The sequence below is a fragment of the Falco biarmicus genome, chromosome 6, assembly GCF_023638135.1.
Source record: "Falco biarmicus isolate bFalBia1 chromosome 6, bFalBia1.pri, whole genome shotgun sequence".
Classification (NCBI taxonomy): domain Eukaryota; kingdom Metazoa; phylum Chordata; class Aves; order Falconiformes; family Falconidae; genus Falco; species Falco biarmicus.
Window position 1 is genome coordinate 90,088,513 of NC_079293.1, and position 25,318 is coordinate 90,113,830.

Below are 25,318 nucleotides of genomic sequence, written 5' to 3' on the forward strand. Positions count from 1 at the left end.
AAACTTTTTAATGAGCTTTGATGAAAAAGCAAATGGAAAGCTCAGAGTATCGGCAACCGCTCAGCATTTCACACCCGCGCTGGCAGCTGGTTACCTGGGGACCGGTGTGAGGATTGGTTTGTGGTTACAGTCCAGTTCCACTCTCACAAGTATCAGCTGGAGGCAGATGGGGGAAGCGAGGAGCTGAGGGCTGCACAGTTCCTCTGCAGGACAGAGGGGAGAACCAGGTGGCCGTAAGAGACAAGGCAGCAGTGGGACAGGCACGTGAAAGGAAACGTTAATTCCCAGTGCAGGGATACAAACTGGCTTGAGCGATGCCTTCCCTTCTGACCAGGCAGATGGGAAAAGGTGCCCTTCCCTTGCTCTGAACAGATTTTGCAGCCAAGTACAATCTGGCAACTCCACAAGCAATAAATTCACAAGGAGAAGCAATGAGGAATACTTTAGTTATGGCACAAGAACATTTTATGTTGTCATCTCTATCTTGGTACAAGCCCTCAATATAATTTTAGCTCAGGAGGACGTTGCTTATTGAAGCTAAAATAAAATGGCAAGAATCAATGTAGCCTCCAATCAAATGTGTGTGCACACCTTCCGGTTAAGGAACAAAGCAAAACAGTGGGCTGGTGTCATCTCCACCTGGTCTGTCACCACTTTGTGGACTGTCAGGCAGCTCTCCGGTAGGGACCATCATCCCTCTGAGCCCTCCTGCACTGATAAGCCAGTAAGTGTGGTTATACATCCTGCTGTGGCGAGGCCTGAATGGCCCTGCGCCCCTGAACGGAAACATCTGAAATGAAAATACTTCTGCTCAGTCCTCTTTAGCCGAAGGGCAGCGGCTGCTCTGCAGTTTGGTGTTGTGGAAGGGAGATGTGGATGCCCAGGACAGCCAAGAGCCACGGCAACCTGGGCAGCTCAGATCCTGGTGCCCCGTACATACCTTATCTGCCTCTGGAAGTCTTCCTCACGCAACTATTTCACCAATAGGGCTTCAACCTGCCAGGCTGCCCACTGCATTGTCCTTTTACCCAAATTCCAAGCTGAATGTGCAAACACCAGAACCCTGGGTTTAACCTGGGATTTTCTGAGGTCAAAACAAACATCACAACAAACAGGACTAAGAGCAGCCAAGCTGAACTGTGCTCTGACAAAGCAGTTGCCTCTCCAACACCGTGCAGCTGGGTCCCAGGGCTGTGCTACTACAGCTTGAGAGCCAGACGGCTGATGAGGACGGATGGTCTTCAGGGGGGTGGGTTAGAAGTGGCTTTGAAGGCCCGCCAGCAGGTTGCCAGATGTGGTGCTCAGCACGTGCAGGAGGGCTGCTCCTTCTGGGGAACCAACACCTTCCACTGCCCGCGAGATGCTCCCCTGATCGTCCCCTGGCTCCCCATGGCGTCAGGTAGGTGTGACTGAACGGGGCAGCAAGGCTGGCCACCTCACACCCTGGGGGACCATTTAATCCTCAGCAGCGCAGCGGCTCACCATTACAGAAATGTATGTTTGTCTCTCTGCTCCCTGAACTCACTGCACTTCATCTGCTCGCCCGGGCTTTACGCTCTAAGCAGGCAGAGTTCACGCGGGTGGATTTGTCCTACATAGCCCATGGTTTGGAATGTTAAACATGAGTTCCCCGCAGTCTGCCTGTTTCTTCTGCACATTTCTCCCTTGCCACAACTGGCCAATTAACTTTTGCTGTTCATCCAGCCCAGCATTGACAGCATCTGGAAGACCCACAGATTGACTGAGAGGGAAAGAGAAGAGCTACGCGCTGCTCAAAGGCCTGTTTACGCAAAGCTTTATGCGACCAACGCTGCCGCTGCCTTGGAGAACAGGTCGGGGGGGGGGGGATGAGAAGCTTCACAGTACGACAGCCCACGCTTGGTTGTGAACGCACTGTGCACTTATAATCAGGATTTAACAATCATTACCTACTTTATATGCAGAATCAGGAATTATGAAAAAGTACCGAGGGTCATTTGTTTTCTGAGTTGCAATCTCTTTATTTGGTTAAGTGGTCTGAGTCAACAAAGTCATGCTCTCCTCTATTTCCGACAGTTTCTTCAGCATCTGGCTCACCTTGGCCTCATCAAACTCCAGACAGAGAAACTCCGATTCCTACAAAACAAAATTGAAAGAACAATAGTTGAGAAAGATTATGTTTTTTCAGGCATACAAGGAAGACAAGAAGATAGCAAGTTCTGGTTTCCTGACAAGTTGTGTCTCCTTTTTTTCCTGGTACCACTTAAATAACCTCAGTAGACCCAGGGGTTGGCTACACACCTACCGAGCGAGAGCACACGTGCTGGCAGGCCAGCCAGCAGCTGCCAAAGGGGACGTAGGAAGGCTGAGCTCTGCCCGCCCTTCCCTTCAATGCAGGCATCAGTCTGCGTCTATCCTTAGCTGCAGACTTTTGCAAAACTTGTAGAAATGTAATTATATCTGGGACTTCCACCTTTCTTTCCAGTCTGGTGATCCCCACAGCTGTCACTGCAGATGCTGGGAACTGCAAAGCAGCTGGAGCCACCATACAGAGCTCATCACACAGGAAAAACAGATTTTATACAAGGAGAAAAGAAGAACCCAAACCAGAGTCTTGTACAGGACATTCCAGTCTGGAAATTCGGGACAGTTTTACATCCTCTTACACATGGGCTCTAGTGTCAATATAAACTTAGAATCCAGTTAAGAAGCAGCACTGATTTGCTCTGAAAAGTCCTGTCACATCTTAAAAAGTAATTATTCTCTGACAAAAATGGATATTGGGATATAGTAAAAGAATCTTGTCAAAGGTACAGAAAATAAAACATACACATAAAAAATAAATATATGTGTATATATATATTAAAAAAAAATTAAATTTCAAATTATATGGAACTCATTAATGAACACCAATGTGAAAAAGCCTCCTGAGATCTCCAGTCCATTAGGATTATCTACTGGTATGTCTATAGGTACAAAGTGTTTCCTATAGTGAGCCTGGCAGAAGAAATGGTTGAGATTGCCAGGAGTATGACTGTGTACTAAATAAAGGTCATTCAGGTGAAGCACCATCAGCGACAGAGAAACAAGTGGGAAGTATTTGAAGATGAAAGTGCAGCCGGTGTGGAGGGAGGTTTCCTTATGAGACACTGGAATAGTCTGAGCCATCAGAATCACTGTATAGCCACCGAATTTCTGTACATAATACACACCCTGTGGTGCACAAGGGCATCTCCAGGTCTCATCTGTTTTCCACCAGACTAAAATTTCTATCATTATTTCAGAGTATGTTTTTTCTATACAGTTAGCATCTACCCAAAACACCGCAACTTCATCCTTCACATTTATGGAATTAATAGTTAATACACAAGGATAAAATCATCGGACAAATTAAAGCCATCAACTTTTACTAACTGCATTTTAGGATTGTGCCGAGTTTTTTTTTTTCCCCAGGCATCAGGAACAGTTTTACCTTTTACCCTCTCTTGTTCTCCCAAGGATTCATGGATTGTTTCATTTTTTGTAAGAAACAAACCAGCAAGTGAGATACAAACCAAAATGTTGAAGAAGCAGCAAGTGGGTCATTTTGTGTGCAACAAAAGGTACTGCTAGAACAATAAGCGGGAAGAGACGAGGTGCCAGAAGCCAGTGATCAGGCAGCCAAGCATGTGCAAGTGCACGAAACGTTGTGCCAGGGCTTCTGCCCGGACATCAGTCACACACAGAACAAGGCAGAAATGGAAACCATGATGTAAACCTTAGAACTTGAAACTTTCTAAGAAGGAAGAGGTCATACAACAGCAGCAGCGTGCCCTTTAGGGTTTTTTGTCCTCAAATATGGCTGCCTCTCCCCGAATGCTGGTACTCAGGTGCTGGTAAGTCACCACAGCTACACTGGATGAGTCAGTCTTCGCAAAATGTTTATCATCTTATCTGCTAATGACCCTTTCAGCCAGCAGAGCAAGATGCAGAGATCCATTTATGTATTTAGTATGCAGCTGCTTCTGATTACAAAAGGTTTTGTAGAAACAGAGCTGTGATTGAACGAGGTATCAATAAAGTTCAGTAATAGTCACGTAACTGAATATATTCCCTGGAGAATATACAGATGACTATTAGGAAAGGCCTTTGCCTGAGCAAGCAATTATGCTCATGAACAGCATCCTACTGGAAACTGTTACCGTAAGGCTGTGGCTTGTTTTTTTTTAAACTAATCGTTCATCTCTACAGTATCACTTAGTACATTCCAAGACACCACAAAAGTAGCATTAAACATTCAGGGTCAGTAACAACACAGATACGAAATCTGGGACTTGGAAGCAAGGGCTCTCACACCATTTTTCCTGTCCTTGACAACAGTTATTGCCGCACCCTATGGCAGGTACCTTGTATAAAATATCTCTGCAAGCACAATTACAGCAAAGCATAATTACAGCCGGTCACTGTGCAGAAAGACAATGTTTGGTGAGGAATTTGATTGCTTAACTCCATTTGGCAATGGGCTTTCCTGTATTGTCCTGTCCTGGCGAGTGCACTGGGAAAAACTGAGGTTGTACCTGCCTGAAGAAGGTGTGTTTGTAGGAGAGTGCGTAAGAAAGCCTGAATGAAACCCTGAAAAAACTCTCTACACATTCCTTGGTGAGGTAGCACTGGAAAAGTCAAATCTCAAGCAACCCGCTAGTTAACCCCCAGGCTCTGTGACGCATCGTGCTGAAACCAGGAGGCAGACCCTTGCTGCAGCAAACCATTCTCCAGCGCCATGAGCAGCGCCGGGCAGCGCCAGCCCCATCAGTGCAAGTGCTGCAAATCCGGACTGCAGGGCCAACACCCCTTCGGCTCCCCCAGCCACCTCTCCCCAGCTTTAGCATCCTTGTTTTCCCGGACCTGACCAGACACCGTTCTGAGCTCGCTTTCACAGAAAAGCTACTGTAGAATCCAAAGCTCTTCTCACCAACCCCAAGTCATCCCAGTATCTGTAACACATTACAAATCTCGTTTCACAGACATCTGGAAACAGCTCTTAACTCTGTAATCTCACCTCTCTTTCCTCAACACGTGTGCCATGGCCACAGGCTGACAGCCCACCTAGGAGAAGAGTGGCCGTGCCACGTTTCGCAGCCCTGGTCACAGTCCTCGACAGGATGAACTCCAAGGCCAAACTCCCGTTGCCATCCCAGGCTTCCCAGGCGCAGCTGTGCACCCCAAGTCAGGCAAGCCATCGCCAGCCCTCCCCCACGCAGAGTGCCCCTGCAACCCTTAACATCTGGAAACCTGATTTTATAGCGTAATCACACAGCGACCGCGAGCGGGCAGGTGAAGGCTGAAGCTCCCAGCTCTGGTGAAGATGTTTTTGCACCAGCCCAAGGCATAAGGAGGACTTTTTTTTTTTCCCCTCTCCAGGTTTTTTTCAGTTAAAAGGGATGTAAATTGAGCAAAAGGATACTCTTGGATTACTTGGATTGTACAAGTGTAAGTGTGCTCGTAAAGCACACTTTTACCTGTAAAGCAGCTCAAACTTTCCTGTGTGGGTTGAGCAGTCATTACACTCTCATGTGGACCAACCTAAAACATGACCAAGAGGGCTGCAAATCAGGCCACTCAGAACGGGGCTTTAATGCTTTGTTAGTTTACATCCTCCAGGAAAAAAGGAAGAAGAAATAAGATGGAGCTGCTAAATTCAAAACTCCCCACTGCTCCCCTACGGTGTCCTCCAGGAGCAAGGCAAATCTGGTATCTCTGCTGCTCCTCAGCCAGAAACAAATATCCCTTCTGATACTTCCTAGTGTTAAAACAATATTTAGCCCATATTGATCTCTTGTAGTTAAGCAAAAGCAAGACGGAACGAGCCGTTCATTGCCTCGAAGTCACGCAGCATGGCACGCTTGCCAGCCCGACTGAAACCTGCACTTCAGCCGAGCCCTTCAGGGAGATGGACACGGCCACGGCCTTTGCAAAAAAGCGTGTGCATGTGCCCGAGGGGGGGCTCAGAGCATGTCTGCCTGCGATGCCAGCAGGTGCACATCACCGGCGGGTCGGAGAGCCAAGCTCCCTGCTCGCTGCTCGCGGAAAGGTGTGGGAATGGATGTCCATTTCCTGCTGCCGTCTTGGTTCCCCCCCCCACGCTTTCCCACCCCTCCTCCCACATCCCTCCTGAGCCTGGGCTATAAAAAGGAGCTGCAAAACAAACATCCAAGAAACGCAAACTCCCCCCAGCCTTGAATCAGGTCTTCTAGGTTTTTTTTCTTTTTCAGTAACAACATAGCACTGCAAAATATTTATATAGGAGGCTAAGAGAAGCACAACTTTATCTCAGTAACTACACTTAAAAAACTATGTATTTTTAGAAAACCAATCCTCACACATTCAAAACTAAAAAAAAAATGCAATTGTTCTCTATTGCGTCAGTTTGACCAGCTAGTTAAAATAGTTTCCAGCATCTCTGATACATCTGTACTGCAAAAAGAAAAATAACCCCCTCTGAATGCACATATCGTTTTATTCACATTCATTTCCACTTGCTTTGCAGACCTCCTGCAGTTCTCAGCATTCTGGGAACTTGGTCACTGCCAGGGCTGCCCTGTAAGCTGGGGGTAAATTTGCTTTGGATCATGACAGGTCTTGGCTAAGGCTCATTCCAGGGGCTGGGGTGGTGGCTTGGGGCACGTCCCGACACAAAAGTGAGGAATTCAGCTTTGTTAGCAAACTGAGACGAGGTAGAGGCTGGTAGGGCTGCAGGCAGCAGGGTGTCGTGCCTCGCGCTCGCTGGCCCAAGGACGGTGAAGGTTGCTACGTGCAAATATTTGCCTACCCAGGTGGAAACACCCTGGACAAATCGGTGCGGAGAACCCCCTGCCAAGGGGCAGGAAACAACAATCGCTCAGGAACTGCACAAAGACACCGAAGCGCTGACGAGGGCCGTAACAACCCCCAGCCCAGACGGGTTCAAGGAGCCGGGGGCTTTCCTCCCGCACATCAGAGGTGCTGCCCAGCTGGGAGCTGGCTGGCTACCTGGGGAGCAGCTCCTGCGGCTCGGCAGAGCCGGCTGCACCTCCACACAGGCAGCCTCAGCCGCGTTCAAGGAACTGAGACCCGGAGACGTGCAGGGTTTGCACAGTTAGATACTATTTCATATTAAAAGCAGTCGCTTTTTAAAACTCTGCGCCCAGAGAACACAGATGGTGCTGTGCGCCCATCCTCAGCCCCGTGGATTTCAGACGTGCCCGCAGGGAGTGCAGGGTCCATGGCCATGGGAACAAGCCTGCTCACAGCTCCTTGAACTGGGGTCCTCGACACCACGGGGCTGTGGGTGCCACTACCGAGAGGGGCCCGCGGGAGGAGAACCGCTTCGGGCCTGCGGCAGTGGAAGGGCAGAGATGCTGTGAACCGGGACCCACAGACTGTGTCCTGAGGGACTGGGAGGGAAGAAGAAACCCCAGTGACGCCCCACAATGGGTGGCCACCAGCCAACGCACCCGGCCCACGTGCACAGAAGCCTTCTCAACCTGATGTGATAGAGATCACTAACGTTATGATAAGATCATTAACGGCTCTTTGTAAAGGAATTGTTGTATCTCGAATTACCAGGAAAGCAAACTCTGTAGACAGTGAAAAAGCATCAGCCTCTGTGCGCAAACACCGCCAGCCCCACAGGCAGGTAGGGGCACAGACTCCTGCACCCCTGGCAGCTTCCCGCAGCGACCGGGGTGTCGTGGGCTTTTACGTCTTACCTTTTTGGTACAGGCACCACAGTCATTTGCTCCGCAGAGCTTGGGATTCAAAGTCATTTCATTGCTTTGGAAGATATTTCATTCTCCTGGCTTAGGTTCTGCCTCAGATTAGCGTGATTTAAAGGTTTACGTGCCCCTTGCGTAAGTAAAAACCAAACCTGTAATGTCACCAGAAACTCAGCCTGCCTTCAGCCACCCTGGTGCCTTTCATTGTGATTAAGAACTCACATTCATCTTCAGCCTTCCCTGTTTTTTTGGTCAACTAAGCCATTAAGTGATTTTGGAAAGGACTAGCTGATAAAAACACTTCTACACCTGCAGTTACGCATCTGCTCGCTAGCAAGGAAACCTTGTTATCCTTACAGACTTTTTTTTGATACTGCAGTAAGCAAAGAGGGTTTCTTCTTAGAAAGAATTGTGGAAGTCAGAATTTCAATAAAAGTTATTAACAAAAGTAGCAGACTTCAGAAGTGTTACCTTTTTTTTGGGGGGGGGGGGGGGGGGGGGCTGAAGCCCAACCATTCAGCAATATGTGATTACAATAAAAAGGAACTTATTTCTCCACTTCTTAGCCAGATGTGTGAAAGGGATAGCTTAACGTTTCCTACAGAAACGAACTGTGCTGATTTTTAACAGCTTCTGCATTCCTCATGGCTAAGCAATAAACTACAAGTTTTTTTTACTACTTCACGTCACTTTTCCTTCCAGATCACCAAATATTCTGCAGCCAAGCAAATCTCCTACACCTCCTCTGTTCAGCAGGAAAACCACCAAGTGTATATTACGTAAGTAATTGAGTGCATCACTGGCAAGTAAGGACTGGGGAGTCACGATGTCAAACCTCGCAGCATTTCATGTTAGCTTGGACAGGGAAACCTGCAGGGAATGCCTGCGGCACGGCGTGACACTACCACGATATGCACAGGATTTTCTGCCTGCGCAGCTGCCCGGTGTCCTGTGCAGCCGAGGTGGGGGGCCAGCGCTCTTGGATCGCGCCGATCCGCGGGGGGATGTGTGGTGGCTCGGGGGAGCCCAGCAGGAGCCCAGGCGGCCACGCCAGCCGCCCGTGAGCCCCCCGGCACCTTCCTGCTGCCAGGCTGGGCACCAGGCACCTGGCTCAGGCGGGCTTACCCTCTGCAGCAGGAAAAAGTGCTGGAACACACAGGAGGAGAACCTGCCTTTGGTTTTTGGGTGTACTTGTAAGTCTGAATAATATACATCCTGCACTGAGGAGACACACAAGGACAGACAAAGCCGCATGTATTACCAGCTAAGCCGTCATCTTTCCAACAGAATTAGCCCTGTAAACACTGCCCTCAGAAACACCTCCGACTTACTCTGAGCACACTGAAGAAACCGCGGGCTTTGCTGACATCAAAGCGGCAGGGTTGGGGTAAATCAGTGATGCACTAACACGACGTCTAACTCACAACGCACCACACAACCAAACTAGGCTGCAAACAGAAAAGCCGACGGGGGGCAAATAAAACAGTCCCGAGAGTGGCTGGGCGGGTGAGGTACGAGGAGCGGGACAGCAGGGCACGGCGTGGGGCAGCTGGTGTGGGGCAGCAGGGCACGGCGTGGGGCAGCGGGGCAGCAGGGCATGGCGTGGGGCAGCGGGGCACGGCGTGGGGCAGCTGGTGTGGGGCAGCAGGGCACGGCGTGGGGCAGCGGGGCAGCAGGGCATGGCGTGGGGCAGCGGGGCACGGCGTGGGGCAGCTGGTGTGGGGCAGCAGGGCACGGCGTGGGGCAGCGGGGCAGCAGGGCATGGCGTGGGGCAGCGGGGCACGGCGTGGGGCAGCTGGTGTGGGGCAGCAGGGCACGGCGTGGGGCAGCGGGGCAGCAGGGCATGGCGTGGGGCAGCAGGGCACGGCGTGGGGCAGTGGGGCAGCGGGGCACGGCGTGGGGCAGCGGGGCACAGGCCATGGTGTGGGCAGCACCGCACAGGGCCGCGGGTGCCACCGCAGACACGCGTGGGAATTCACGGCGCACTCATCTCCAGCAACACCCACAACCAGAAACAAATGTTCCTTTTTTTCCAAGGCATTAATTAAACATAAAAGGCAAAACACTGATTTCAGAGTAAAGCCACAGCCTATCATCATTTTTTTCGCACTCTCGCAAGCGAGTATTGTGACTTTATCTGGGGTAAAAGGAAACGTACACACGGGCTGCGACACAACCTGCCTCAGCAGCGTGAGTTCAGGTTACCAAAACGTGGTCTGGTTTACCTGAAAATCTCAGCTCTCCCACTTCCTCCAGTTTGCCAATTCCATTTAAACACTATTTTAGTAAAACACCTGCAGGGCCTACCCTGTAAATAACACCCTGGGTCACAGCGGAACAGCATTTCAACAGGAAAATCAGTAACGGCCGAGCCCCTCAGCAGCTCCCGCGCCACACCTTGCCACCCGGACGGCAGCACCGACACTGCCCCGCTCTGCTCCCCTCCCTGCCTGCTCAGCACCAGAGGTTTTGCCTGTGCCGGTGTGATCCAGCTGCCCATCCTCACAACCAAGAACTGCCCATTCTTGGTTACCCCTTTTCTTATTTCTTAGTCACGAAAAAGATAATAATCGTAGCTGAAGAGAAAGTGTCTGGAAGGAGCCAGTGAGGAAAGGCAGAGCGGTGGCGAAGGGGTAGCACAGACCTGATGGCAATAACTGCACCCCTGAGCTCTGCAGGTGAAAAAAACACAAACCAGTCAAAGTCCTTTAGACCTTTTTTCACGCAGCACTCAACCAGGGCTGGCTGGCTGGCTTTTATGTCGATAGATTTAAAGGACAAGGTGGCTTCAGTCCCTCCCTGACACATCAGCGCTGCTGGGAGCAGAGGGCACGGCGGCGGCTCTAAAGCAGCGCCAGTGAGCTGTCTGCGGAGCCCACTGGCTCCAGCGTTCAAAGGAAGCTGGCAAACAGCCCCAGTCACGCCAGCGACCTGGCCACTGCCGAAGGTATTAATAGCATCCTCCACATTAGTGTTATTTCTCTAACACAGACAGAAACATTAAGATACTACCTTCAAGGTTTAGCTGGACCTGCTTAGACGCTTGCAAGATAAAGAAATGCAAATCTGGAAAAAAAAAAAAGGTGGGGGAAAAAAAAGAGAAAAACGATTCCAAACACTCTCCCTTGTCCCAAAAAAGACAAGAGAAAAGAAATTAAAAAACATCCCAACATAACCCAAAATTCAAGCTGGAAATTGGCTGCTTTTTAAAACAGTGCAAGGATGGGTTTTCCTCGGAAAAGGAACATCTGAAAAGCCGTTTTTGCAATGATGCTGCTAAGCGCTAGCGCAGAAGCCTCCCTTCACTGCAGACTACTCTTAACTTACTCGTTACTGTGGGACTTTGCTATCGTGTTTGATGGCACAAAAAACATAAACCCTGATAAACAAACCCTGATAAACTCACCTCTGCATTATCATTACTATTACCTGCTTCCAAACCTTCCTTCGGCGGGCCGCTCGCTGGCACCCGGCGCACCGTTCGGACGTGGCCCCCCAAAGCTGCCTGGCTGCGAGCTACCACCCGTGGCCCTACGCGCAGTGCTGCCCCACAGCCCTCGCCCTGCAAACAGCTGCGGCACCTGATGCTGGAATGGCAAAATACACAACGAGCTACACTTGATCTCCTTGGAGACCCTCGGGGTGGAAGATCCCTCCCAGCCCTGAGCACTCCCGGGTTCCCTAAGGTTGCTTCTCCAAGGAGCAGTGGCTCACGCCATTTCACGCATCACGGATGCGGGAAGAGTGAGACAGAAACAACCCCCCTAATTCATGCTTCAAAAAAAAAAAAAAGTATAAGTTACCATGACAATGTTCTCAAAGTAGGAAAAGATGACCCAAAAAGAAGAAAAATACTGGATTTGAGCTTAATCTTTTCTTATTCAAAATTCAGAGTAATACCACATTGAACCGGGTGATTCATGCAAAGTGGAAATATTTTCTGTCAGGCGTTTATGAGCACGATTTATTTTTGCTGCTTAGATTCTCAGATTGGGAATGCCTGATAAGTGGTAGAAAGAAGAAAACCAAACCCTGGGCTGCCACAAACCAACGCAGGGCAATAAAAGTATGAGATGCTGCATCAAATCTTCTATCGCACTGCATCACTCGTGGTCCCCACTGCAAACTTCAGGAGTTATTTTTAGATTCATTAATATTCTGCAAGATGCACTGGGCCATAAGATGATGACAGCAAAGTCTAGGTAATTCCAGAAAAATTGGAATGGCTGGCAATCCATTGATTTCATAGGACCACATTTCTGGCAATACTAAATTCATTAATTTTAGTTCCTTTCAGAGCTACTTTTGCAGCAAACCTATAATCATGGCCTTCAAAAACGCAAAGGTAAAGTGCAATTCATTTCCATAACACTGTATAAAATAAAGTACAAATATTTGTAACTGAAAGTGCCTTCTAATTCTTCTCCATTATTTTGGTATTACATGAAGCAAGAATCTCTTAAGCAAATGAATATTACATCCCCACAGAAAAAAAAAAAAAGTTAACCTGCTTGCAGATTTTTTAATACATTTAATGTAACATCAAGCCTGTAATATCACTGATTAAACAGATAAAGGATTGCAGAAATTGGAGTAATTCCAGGAGCATAAGACTAGGTCTCTGATACTGCACAGCAAATACAATGTCATTGCTTTTATGTTACCAAGCTACTGAAAATATCTAACTAGTATTTTATATTTTATGGGAAAAATGAGTATTTAGGGATGCAGAGATGCACATGCTTTAGCCTGCTGGTCTTTGGGAAGCACAGGTTTCTTTTCAGAAAGTGTTACAGGAAAAAATCCAAACCATATTTTAATCAGTATAACTAATCAGAAGGAAGCATACACTATAGATCTTACATGTTTCACACCAAAGAATTAACAAGAATAATGTAGAATAAAGAATTAACAAGAAAAAAAGATAGCTTAATACTTTCGTGCAAGCTTCATATACTACATATGGCTACGCTGTTTTCAAACTGGTGATGTTAATTGGTGTTGGTTTCACAAAATCACGGAATGGTTTGGGTTGGAAGGGACCCCAAAGACCCCCCAGTTCCAGCCCCCTGCCACGAGCAGGGTCACCTCCCCCAGCCCAGGCTGCTCCCAGCCCCGTCCAGCCTGGCCTTGGCCACTGCCAGGGATGGGGCACCCTCAGCTGCCCTGGGCAGCCTGGCCCAGCGCCTCCCACCCTCACAAGCCTTCTGTAAGCTTTACGACTTCCTCTCTTTTTATTTTTTATTTTTAAATCACTTTGATTTGTACCCGTTTCCTTTTTTTGACCTGCTTTAGCCTTACGTATTCCCCATAAACGCCCAGAGGGCAGCGTCCTGCCCTGTACACTCCCCCTACACCACTCTGTATTACAAGGGTTACATATCCATGCCTCCACTTAAAAATATTGTACCACAATGCATAAATACCGAGGCTGACAATGCATAAACGGTGGGCACCTAGCACGGCTAATTACCCTGCGTTGTGATTAGTGATCTCCTATTTCGTTTCACTACAGAAAGAGGCTCAGCCATAACCGCTGCGTCCCAGGCGGTGCTAGGACACTGCTCAGTCGTTACGGACCCCGCTCAGCCCAAACCCTCGCCTGCTTTGGAGGAAACACCAGGAATGTCTCTCCTACAAGGGAAAAACACCCTGGGTTTTTTGTTTTAAAAAAAAATACCCTGGGTTCTGAGCCACTTCATATGGCGACTTGCCATAGCCCGAAAGGGAAGGCGATAAAAGCCACAGTTCTGCCGGTACCAGCACAATTCAGAAAAAAAGACCTGTTTACGTTGACGAAATGCAAACTTCATTCTCATTTATGGGAGACTCTGCCAGATTGTACCTGTAACTTTTAACGTGGGCTTATCTGATTGATTGGCACTTGCTAAGCGTGCTCACCTGGTTCCTCCAGCACACTTTTACGACATCTGCAAGAGCTGAGACTCCAGTTACCCCATCGAAGCCCTGCCAAACCTGCCGCGGTCACTGGCCACCACGGGAGGTTAAGGGAACGGGAAACCCTTTATAGCTCTCCCTTGCTGCAGAGCGGTGTATGTTTAAATGTATACAATATACATAGTATTTTGGTCTCCTGTCTGTTCACAGTTCAAGTCACTAATCATAAAACTGTGAATTTGTTAGGGAATTCCCAGTCATTTCTCCAGCCCCATAGTCAACCAGCTTCATAAATGGGGAGCGACTGAAATGCATTAATAATGATGGATTAAAAGTAGCCTGGTCTGTCCTGCCGAGCCCCACAGGCCAACGCTGAGCACCGATGCTGAGGCTGAGGGCGACCCTCCCCGCGAGGCTGCTCTGGCTCCATTTCAGCACTTGGTAACAGGCAAAGAGATGCAGAACCTGAAGTCCCTCAGATACAGCCACAGTTTGAGACGTCTACCCCATTTTTTTCAGAAACCTGCGGTGTTTTTCAATAGCGCTCCGTACCTTTTCAACAGGGCTCCAACCACCGGTGCTTGTTAGCACAGGGCTCTGCAGATCTGCCCGCATCTCGGGCACCCAGACAGTGGGGAACACCAGGCGCAGCCAGCCTCACGCCAGGGCTCTGCGGACTGAAACAGGCTGGGAGGTTGCGTTTCACTGTCCTACGTGTCAGGCTGCCTCTTACCTTCTGATGATGCCCAGCGTCCTGCCCTTGGGCAGCCTGTTCGAACCCAGAGCCAGGCACCTACAGCAGTGCCCAGAGCAGCCAGAGGCTGTGTGGGCTGGAACACACCCAGTTCAGGTAAAATCCTCTAGGATTTGAGCTGCTGGACAAATTATCAAGGATGCACAAGTAAGATTTTCAGAGGCTCCTAAATTTTTTATGGCCATTTTTTTTCTTAAGGACACCAAGAGGCACCTTCCTGACCTTGCTGTAAACCTTGAGCTTACAATGTCCAAGTTTTTTCTCCCAAAATGCATTACAGCACTTCCTATATGACAAGATATTTAAGGAGAGACCTCCCAAACATTTTTCCCTCTTTGTCTTGATCTTGGAGATGGACAAACCAGTTCGGGGAAGGACTCAGCCTGGCACGGGAAATACTGGCCATGTACGTTGGTCGGAGCCGAAGGCCACTGAATACGGAGTCAGGTAACCCTCAGTAAAGGCACTGCCACTGCTGTTGCATGCTTTAGATAGGAATGGACTTCGGAGGTGCGGCAGAAGAACAAAAATTCTTACGCTCTAACTCCCGGTGCAGGACTAAAAAGTGAGGTATCTCTGTATCTAAGCCGGTTTCTAAAAAATAATGCAAAAAGAGCCCTCCCAAACTCCTCTCTGCCCCTACGGACACTATTTTGACACAGAAAACACATCAAGACTTCTCAGTTGAATTCCAGCATCTTTGAAGCACTGCCAAGCTCAAGAGTTCTTTCAGACCCAAAAATAACGAGCGTGGGATGTTTAATCTTTAACAGGGGCGGTTTTCTCCTGCTGCTCGACTGGCTTGAAGGAAATAGGGTGTAACAGCATGAAAAAGAAATCGCTTCACCTGCTTAGTCCACTGACACTTTCTTGGTGATGCTGGCATGCCACTCCGGTGGGGTCTTGAGCCGGGTCGTTACGCAGAAGAAGGTGTAAACAAGCAGAGAGTTAAAATCATCACCAAGCCACGCGTTTGCGTTCTACCCATTCTTTGCACGGACTCCGTTGCCGCTAGGCAAGCTTGAAGGACCTCTGTGCAGGTGGGTTGCAGACCTGTATCGCCTGGCGTGCGTTGGGGAAAAGCCCTGCTCTTCCCCTGTCCCACTGGCACCGCCGCCTCCTTACAGCCAGGAGAGGAGTGCACGTCTGGAGCGCTGGCACTCTTCAAGGTCACGGCTTATTCAGGGGGAACGCAGGGAGAAATTATTTAGGGGGCTGTGGTCAATTTTTGGAAATCGGAGACTCACAGAACAGTTTGGGTTGGAAGGGACCTTTAAAGATCGTCCAGTCCAGCCCCCTGCAGTGAGCAGGGACATCTGCAACTGGGCCAGGTTGCTCAGAGCCCCCTCCAACCTGGCCTGGAGTGTTTCCAGGGATGGGGCATCTCCAGCCCCTCTGGGCAACCTCTGCCAGTGTTTCGCTGCCCACATTGTAAAAAACATCTTCCTTGTATCTAGTCTGAATCGACCCTCATAGACCAGTCTAACGCTGGTTTGGGAGATGGTACAGAAAAGCTTTATGTGGAATCATGTTAATTTGGAAACATGGTTGCCAGTCCCCAATCACCCTAAAAATGTAAATTAGACCAGAAATTTCACATTATTTTTCCTCATTTAGAAGAAAGCTATTGGGAATCCTATGCAACTCCAGTGTCTGCCACAGGATGCAATCCTTGGGAAACAGGAGCTGAAATACTACGTTTAACATTAGTACGTAACTTCCTCCATGTGAATGCCCCAGTGCATGCCTCCAGGTATCTGGCAGGGCTTAAGAGGTTTTAAAAGAAAAAAAGATACAGTGATACCTGCAAGTTTTACCAAACTGTACACAGCGCATAAAGACTGCATTAAAAAAAAAAAAAATTAAATTACCTTTGTATTACTGTGAGATTTGAATCAATGCACGTATTTAAAAACTAAAGGAAATATACTAAATTTCTGGCAGGGTATCAGGCTCTCATCTTAATTCTTAATCCCGTTTTTCTCCAGCTGATCTCAGCTCCCCCACCACGGGCAGTCCTTCCACTGCTGGTGCTCACAAGGGTACTAGAGGTGAGAAAGCTCCATCATCATTTATTTGAGCTCTGTCTGCTGTGTCAGCGCTTAACTAACGAAGAGTCCCTCGGTGGAACCACTGCAAGGTGATGTACTTTTCCCGAAGGTCCCCTGCAGGGGACCTTAAAGGGTACATGTCCTTCCTCACTTATGGTCATTGCCTTCCCGTGCTGATCCACGTTTTTCTATTTCTAGCCTGTTTGACAGCTGTGCTTGTTTTCTTGCACCGTATTGTGTTTGTTTGGTGTTTTTAAGCCTGCCCACAGAGCTGAAGTATCGGTCTACAGCTTTCTCCATCCATATTTCATCTCCAAATACCTAGGTAGTCTCTGTTTTTTCAGTCTTGTAGCACTTAATTGCAACATGAAATTAGTCTGAGAGAGAGAGAACCTCTACTGGAAGGATCTTCTGCTCGTACCCTAAATTCAGCTTCCCTAGTAAGAACTTTAATCAGTTCTGGATTTCATATTCATATTCATTACATTTCAACCTCCCCGTTTTCTGATATGGGAGTCATTCAGCATTGAAAAAAAAATAATCAAGCATCATTCAACATCATTAAAAAAAACCCTTTCAGAACTGAGTTCCAACTACTTTGTGATATTATTTACCATTTTCTTAAATGTGTTGGAAAGTACCATATTGTAACATTGAACCCTCCGTGCCACCAGGGCATGGTTTTGTTACAGGGTATCACCAAGACTGGACTTTGCAGGCTGTGCATTTAGTTAACTCTTAATTACATAACGGAATTTCTGAGCTTTTAACTTAACAGTTTACTTAATCTAATCAGCATCAACCACGTTCCTCTCTGTTACTGCAATATTTACTGGCAGGAACACAGGACTAAGCTGTGGGGTTAAGAATTACTTTTACACCAGCTATGCAGACACAGTGAAGTAATCGGCATTTAAAAATAATCTCACAGTCAAAGAATACAGTCAAAACCTGAGCAGAAAATACCTGACCTTTAGGAGGCTGCGTGACTTGGGATCCCGGCACTTTCTGTCTGGGAGCGCTATCAGCTTGCAGGCTTAGCAACTTGGTTAGCATCCCCAAAACAGACCTCTCTTGCTCCCTCACAGCTCTTTAATGTTTTAGTTTATCTGTTACATAAAGGATTCAAGTGTTCATTAATGTCCTGCGTAAAAGTATTACACCAAATCTAAAAGCTGAGCGGAAACCAATACCCTAAGGCAGTCCAAGTGGCCTTGTTTTCCACGGCAGCAGGCAACGCTCGCTCCTGTGGATGGCAACGGCCAGAAGGTCGTGGCTTTTCCAGTCCAGTGTGTCCAGCCAAGACCATACCTGGTTAGGTCAAAGAAAAGACCAAAGATTAAAATTACTCTGAATCAGTATTTTGGAACGAGACATGTTTAAAACCTTCTTTTCTGCTCCTTCTTGAACAGTGCGTACTTGCCCTGCGCTCTGAACAGCACCTGCGTTGCCTGAAACAGAACTGCAGATGAGGAGAGCACAGGGCATGTTGCTGAAATAGTTCTGACACACAGAGGTGAACAAAAAGTACAGTGGTCTTTATTTTGGTTGCTGCAAGCTTCCCAAGTGGTTAGTAAAGGCCACGCAAATCCTTTGCACCTCGGAATAGTGACAGGCATCACCCTCAAGAAGATCCCTACCCAAAAGGTGCCTGTATTCCTGCACCGAAGCTCCAGATCAGCACAACCCGGCTACAGCAAACACACTTGTGCCCACAAAATGGAATTGTTCATAATTTTTCAAGGGCATCCGTTTATGCACATCTATGTTTTTACAGCATCACAGCGATGTCAGCACCCATTTGCTCTAGGGTATTTTACCACCTAGAGGAAGAAGAGCCCAAAGCCTGACAAAACAGATCCTCGCAGGCAGGCGCACCACCAGCAGCATCCCCTTCTCGTTACAGAAACATTAACTCCCTGACACGCTGGCGCATCACACAGATCCTGAATTACACGCAAACATGCCTTTAAACGGACAGTGAAAAGTTACTCTCATTGGGGCAGGAGGGCTCCTCTGACAGTATGAAAATAGCGTACCAAAGGCTTGAGAATATGCCTGCAGTTCAGCATGCATTTGGCTGTGTTCTCCTTCTTAAAATATATAACAAGACAAAGTGGTCAGGTCAAACAGGCTTTTTTTTTTTTTTTTGCTGTTTTTGTGGCATGTATTTATACCCTATCCAATGATCTGAAAATAGAATTTATGGGGACAAAAGGGACTACTCAAGAGTTACGCTGCCACTGCAAACACATATTCTCAGCAGCACCGAAATAACTACACTTGTTTCCTTTTAGTAATTTGAATGTATGAACTTACGAGGGGGAAAAAAACCATATTGGAAAAAACCTGTTTTCATTAATTTTTGGTATTTTTTCCCCATTTCCTTTAGAATGCAAACTGCAGTCTTTCAATCCACCATGAGAAACCTCCCAGAAACAGAAAGGAGGGAGCCACATATTTGCAGTCCAGCCCGTTTTACAGCCCCTCCAACACTGCTGCTATTGCTGTCCCAAAGCCTCGGGACAGGCATTGCACTCGGATTTATCAGCAAAACAGCAGCTCTTGCTGAGTGTGGCGCAAAGCTCACTAAAGATAGTGGGAATCTCTGCACTGACTTCAGTGACCTTTGGATCAAATGCACTAAAATATCAGCGCTACGTGCCGGCAGGGAGACACTGGAGGAATAAATGCTTGCTGCATGATACGTAACTCCTCTTTTTTTTTACCCCAGCCTCTCTCCTTGTGTAAGAGGAAAAGCGAAGGCTCTTGACGGAAGCTGAAGCTGTAGGTGCAATCCTGCAGAGAGATTAGTGTGGGAGGACTCTTACGCCTGTGCAGAACCCCACTGAAGTCAAGGGGTCGCAGGCTCTGCCCCACAGCTCTCTGCCTCTGCTAATATTACAACTTTGATTTATTCAAGCTGCCATTTCAAAACTCATCCTAGAAATGAATACAGGCGATAGAACAGGCATGCTGCCTGACAGTCTGAATTCACTGTTTAGAAGGCTAATCAGGACAGATTAGGACACCATTTCCCAACATGATCCCAGAACCAGCCTTGCCGTGAAGTTTGTTTTTAATGCACAGCACTTCACGGCAGTCTTCCTGACAGGCATCGTGTTGAACCATATCTTTTTTTAGAAAGAGAAAAGACTCAAAGAAAAGTTATCTAATTTTGGTTGACCTCTTGTTCTCAATTCAAGGGCAAGCGGTACCGAAGTAGAAATCATTTCCATAATGGAATTGCAGAGCAGTCATTTAACAATTAATAAGTGATCCGCTCAGCATATGAAAACTGAATATGAAAGTAAGCATGTGAGAACCGGAGATACCTCTGCACAAAGAGAGGCTGCAGCTCCTCCACGTTATATATTTAATTGGTTATCTCTTTCTTTTTCTCCCCATGAAGAAGAGGAGGAGAGGGCAATGAAATACAAAAGAACTTAACCAATTCTCCCAAGGAAAACGGAGATGACGTGAACAGCTCGTTTAGCCTTCTGTGTCTTTGAAGAAGAGAAGTCTCTCTCTTTTTCTCCCCACAACAGCAACCTTTCTTTTTCAGGCTGCATCCACAATTTGGACATCAGCATTTAGCAGAACAGCCGTGTTTCTCATTGGCAGTAAATATGTCATGCCGCAGCCCACTTCTCCTGCATCAACAAGATGTTAAGATTTGTGACGGGTTCCCCTTGGCAGATATAAGGCCAGCGCTCCTGCTGCAGGACTGTAAGCAATAGGATGTGTTTCACCTCCTCTCTACTCCTGCGATCAGACCAAGTCCTGGGAGACCAACCTAAGCACCGAGGACCTTGCCTCGTGGACCTCGTGCTGGCAGGGCACATGATGGCTATGAGGGCATAGCGACAGCACCCTGTGTCTTCTCACTGCAGCTCTTGAATGGAAGCAGAAGAACAAAGTCACGTAACTGATAAAAGAAAGATGAATCGTGCTGTGATTTAAGGCAGGGAGATGGAGAGCAGCATTATAAAACTCAAAGCCACCCCTTCCTCAAGGAAGCAGGGAACAGGAGGAGGGCGTGCAGTACCAAACGCTGTCGCCTGGTTTTGGACAGCTGTCCTAAAGTGGAAGTATAATAAAATTTGTGAGTGGGCCCTAGAACGCATGTGTTTCTTCTCCTGTCAAACATCAAAGCACTACACCTTTTTAACCCACGCAGACCCAGGGGTTTGTACCGGTGGCTGATCGCTCTGCTGCACTCTTGACCAAAAGACACTAACAAAGCCAGGACTAGCCGTGCGCTGTAGTAATAAAAATACTCGTTTCTGGTTTAAATAACTTGCTTGTCAGTTCCCCTGCTCGCTGTCCTACAAAAGGGCTGGGAGGTAGTGGGGACTATACAGAAAGATTTGGACTGTCTGGGGGGCTAGTAGGGCAAAAAGAAGCCTGCATATAATGGAAAAAATGGCACATGAGATCAGAGAACGTCTGCCTCCCCTCCCTGCCTGCAGATTTTCAAAGTCTCTCCTCACCCTAACGCCTATTGTATCTTTCTATGCCCAATACATCTTTCTTCAAGGTTAGGAGACAAGAGCTAGGACAGATTATGCAGCAGCAGTAAATAATTAAATTTTCAGGTTTATTTCCTCCCATTTTTTAAGCTTGCTTTTATCTGAACTGCTGCTGAATGGGGCTTTCCACCGACCATCCAACACCTGCACCCCTGGCTCTCCCTTCCTTCGCAAGCCTTTGGAGCACACATGGAGCTCAGAGCGCTTTACAAAATCCAAACAACTCCTTCTCCAAAGCATCAATCTGCCTCTCCTCCGCAGATTTAAAACCCCCTTATCTTGCCTAGGTTAATTAGCAAAGCTGGGTTCAACTCGTGTTAGCTGTTGTTTGTATCTACCACAGAACAGCAGTGATTTTCTCGGAGCCTGCCAGCCCCTTTGCGGGAACGGCGCAGGACGGTGCATCGGCAGCGCTGCAGACGAAGGGAGGGCTGCACCGGCAGGGCTGCGCGGCAAACGCCAGCAAGAGCTCGCCTGCATTATGCTTGATGCAAAACCAAAAGTGACGTTTCATTTTCAGGAGGACTAAATTCGCTCATAAATTGAAACCCAAGTTCGATAAATCGCTAAAAAGTTCTAAGAAAAATGGACGTGGCGGCACACTGGGCTTACTGCATTCATTCTGCTCTGCTGCAGGCTTGGTAATGTGGCGCTGGACGTTATAAAATGCACCTTAATTTCCTTTGATAAAAGGGATATCCTGAGATAAAACATGCTGGGAAGCAGCTTTACATTTGGAATAGACTGTCTCCCCACAAGCCCAATTAACATTTTTGGAAACAAATTGTAGACACCTAAAGATATTTCTAAAATATCAGCCTGAGTAATAAAAAGGGTGTTCGTGCTATAGAGCTCTTAAAATAACCAGGGAGCGAAGGTGGCGTTTTTGACCTCCTTTGACTGATTCTCCAGTAAACAAGTTCTTGATGAGAACTCAGCACTACCATTTAATGGGTTTGTGCTACTTCTGTATGCACCCATTTAAAAACAGGCTGTAATTAAAAGCTGATAAAATACCTTATCTTGACATTACAGACCTTAGCTTCTCATTTCAAACCAACGTGGTGGCAACAATAGGCTTGTGTGTGGGTTTGTTGCTGCTGTAGCAGCAGAGCAGGGGAGGACACTGGGCACTACGAGCATCCCCTGCACCAAAAACCTAACAACGAAAGAGTCACTTCCAAAAAAAGTAACTTCCACTACAACTTTTAACAGAGCTACTCAATTACACAACGAAATCAAATACATCTTTGGTGTGTTATAAAAACAGAACTATGCACCCGTGCTGAAAAAAATCTCAGAGATGCTTTCCAGAAAAAACTCTACTAATGTGCTGTTGCGTCCTGTGCTGATGCAAAAGAAAAAAGACACAGATTTCAGGCCACTGCTGAATTTTAAACAGTAAAATAGGTACAGAAAACCTTAGACTTGGCTTTTTCTTTTTTAACCTCAGGGTTTATCTTATCACGCTGCTCTTCTCCGTATGATTTCACAATGGATTGCAAACGACGGAGGGAGGAAAGGCTGGACAAACTGTTCAGTGGTTGTCTTTGAAGGTGGCTATACTGGCTTGGCTGTCAATACGCAGAAACATATATTTGTGTATTTCTTTATATATTATCTCATCAGATCTCAGGAAATTCAGATACAACAGTTTTGGATATCATCAAAAAAAACCCCAATGTCACCAAACTAAAAAAAACCAAACCAACAAACAGAAAAAGGTTGAGAGATGTGAATTCTTTGGGAAGACTAACAGCACAGTGCCTGCAATAGCTGGCAGAGCTCTGCCTAACGCTGCTTCCCTCTGCCAAGAGTTGTCCTTCACTGAACTGGGGACACCGTATCCTTGACTTTTATAATTTTCCCTGTAACGTCAGGCAATCCCGTGCAAGTTTTTGACCTTACAACAGACTTGGACACCAACTGAGGTTGAAAACGGGCAAATTTGAGAGATGCCTGCAGAGTTATACCTGATGACGATGACTTCATTTCACCCAAGCACATCGGACACTGAATTCTCTGGCAGTCCTGCCTTACGCCTCAAATGCATCCTCCCCCGTCACGGTTCACCACCTCTTTTTGACTCAGATGGTTAGTCTGTATTTTGGCATATTTTAAGAGTGAAAGCTAAAGCAGGCTGAGAAATGCATGTCTGTGCACCTGCACAGTTTGTATAGATGTGCCCACAAGTGCATACCTATGGTCACCAAGTTTTTCCAGCAAGATTCAACATGGAATCAAATACGAGGTCGACGTTTCTTTGCCTCCACTTACATGATCCCTCCCAGTCAACGCTTTCTGCGAAAATAAGTTCTCCGTTCCTATCACACAAGTACCCCAAACTTCTGTGAGAACCATGCCAAAGGTCCTGCTTTTGACACGATAACCTCTCCGCATCGAGCTCTGCTGTCCGTACGACCCCTGACTAGCTTCTGTGTGCTACTTGTGGCAGGGGGCTTCCTCCAGGAGCTGAAAGCAGGGCCAGTCTCACTCCAGCCTTCGGGGCATCGCAGCTGCGTGGAAGCACACACGGTGGCCACCACCATGGGGGGTTTGCACTAAAAGTTTAACTAGCCCCTGGGAGAGCATGTTTTGGAGGGGGGGCTAGGAGCTCGGAGGTGTTCGCGTCGGGCAGGCGTTATCCCGCTGCATGGGGAGCACAGTCACACCCCAGGCTGCAAAGACTCAGTGGTCAGTCCTTAGCAGCAGCTCCATGGATGCACGTGAAGTTCACACAGTCCGAGGCCCTAAATGACTTCTCCTCAAGAAAAAGACCAGGTAGGGATGAGAACGGACCTGCCTGCACATCACCTCCTACAAACGATGAGGGATTCCCCTTGCTGGAGCCTCCGCCACGTGGTACCCTGGGTGGGTGACAGCTCTCCTCCCTCCACTGACCTCCAGCACTGCCCTTGAAGAACACATGCGAAGAAGCCTCCACCGTGACATCTCCAAGGAAGCCAAAGTCTTCCTGAACAGGCGACTCATTTTAGTGCTCCCGCTACAAGAGAAGCCTCAATGACACGCAGCGGTACTCGCACTGCACCATGTAGGGGAGTTAAGGAGGAGGCAGGAGGGTCACTGCCTGCGTTAAAAACCACCCCAGACTATTTTCCACCCAGACCAGTCTTCCAAAGCAACTCCCTTTCTCTTGCTAGGTTTTGGTCTCCTTGGATTCTGTGTCTCAAAATGGCCACCAATAGGAAATAATAAGCAAACGCAATTATTCCTACCGTACGTAATACATCCTTTGTAAGCAAAATGACCGTGACTTTTTAGAATTGTGGTGAAGCATATTTTTAACTGTTACTAAAGATACGCTGAGTCATTAATGATCTGGGCGCCAGAAGACTGCTTTCTGAAGTCATCACTGCTCATTATTTCAAGAAAACAATTAGTCAAAATTAAAAATGAATCCCTAGAGCTTCCAGGAACTGGATACTGTTCTTTGAATCATTCATGAACAGGATGAAGACAATAAAGGCCGTCTGACCATCCCCTCAGCCCTTTGTAATGGGTATAATAACTAGAAACAATTTCATCAGTAAGGGACAATAAAAATGCAGACCCCCTTCAGGAACCCTGGGTGGGGAGGACGGAGGGATGGAAACACTGAAAAATGATTCTTATTTACTGGCCTAGCTCCATTCAACTCCAAGCTACATATTTTTATTTTTAAACAAGAGTCTTAAGTATCTAAAAATAATAGCCTGAGAGGAATACGCATACTGGAAATAAGTTCAAATAAAAAAAAAACCCAGTGTTTAAAACTGGGCTTAGACTTTTAGAAGACGACACATTTAGAAGCTAGTGCGTGACCAGAAATGGAACAGAACTGGAGCCATTTCTTTTCATTAGAAAATGAAGGACCGTACTTTCCCCCAGCTATAACCCATTTATCTGACTACGATGAGGAGCGAGCATTTGATGTTCTAATCTCTACAGATTCACCCACTAAAATATAACTACCGCAGGAGTAAAAAGACCCTGGTACCTGGGTCTAAAGCACTGGTAGCATCACCTACATTTCTTTAGTACCAGAACAGCTGTATTTGTAAGGACAGATGCACTCTGCTCGATGAGATTTATTGCTATTAGATAGAATGGCCAGAAAAGCAGCTTTACTAATTTTTTCTCTCAGGTAAAAGCTCTAACCACTGCCCTCTTAGTTTTCCGCTACAATGCACAAAACCAAGTTGGGTTTTTTCTTTTAGGAAAAAACAACCAACCAAAAATCCCCAAACCCACCATATGTTTGGAGTTTGGGTTACACCATCCCCCAGCCCACGCCCCGACTGACCTGGGACACACGCTGCCGCAGCGAGAGCTCACTGCAGGCACAGACGTGCCACCAGCAGCTCCAAAACA

The 25,318-nt window shown here is 47.4% G+C and overlaps 1 protein-coding gene across 5 annotated transcripts in view; it reads right to left on the reverse strand.

The window, feature by feature from the left end:
- Positions 1-1,975: 1,975 nt before the first annotated feature.
- Positions 1,976-25,318, reverse strand: part of COMMD1 (copper metabolism domain containing 1) — a 79,191-nt gene continuing 55,848 nt past the window's right edge. For all 5 annotated transcript variants that reach the window (XR_008822707.1, XR_008822706.1, XM_056344465.1 and 2 more), the window contains one exon: positions 1,976-2,115. Coding sequence is in view for 3 of the 5 variants with exons in the window: in XM_056344465.1 (XP_056200440.1) it covers positions 2,008-2,115 (108 nt within the window). In the remaining 2 variants the exon portion in view is untranslated. The remainder of the gene's footprint in view (positions 2,116-25,318) is intronic.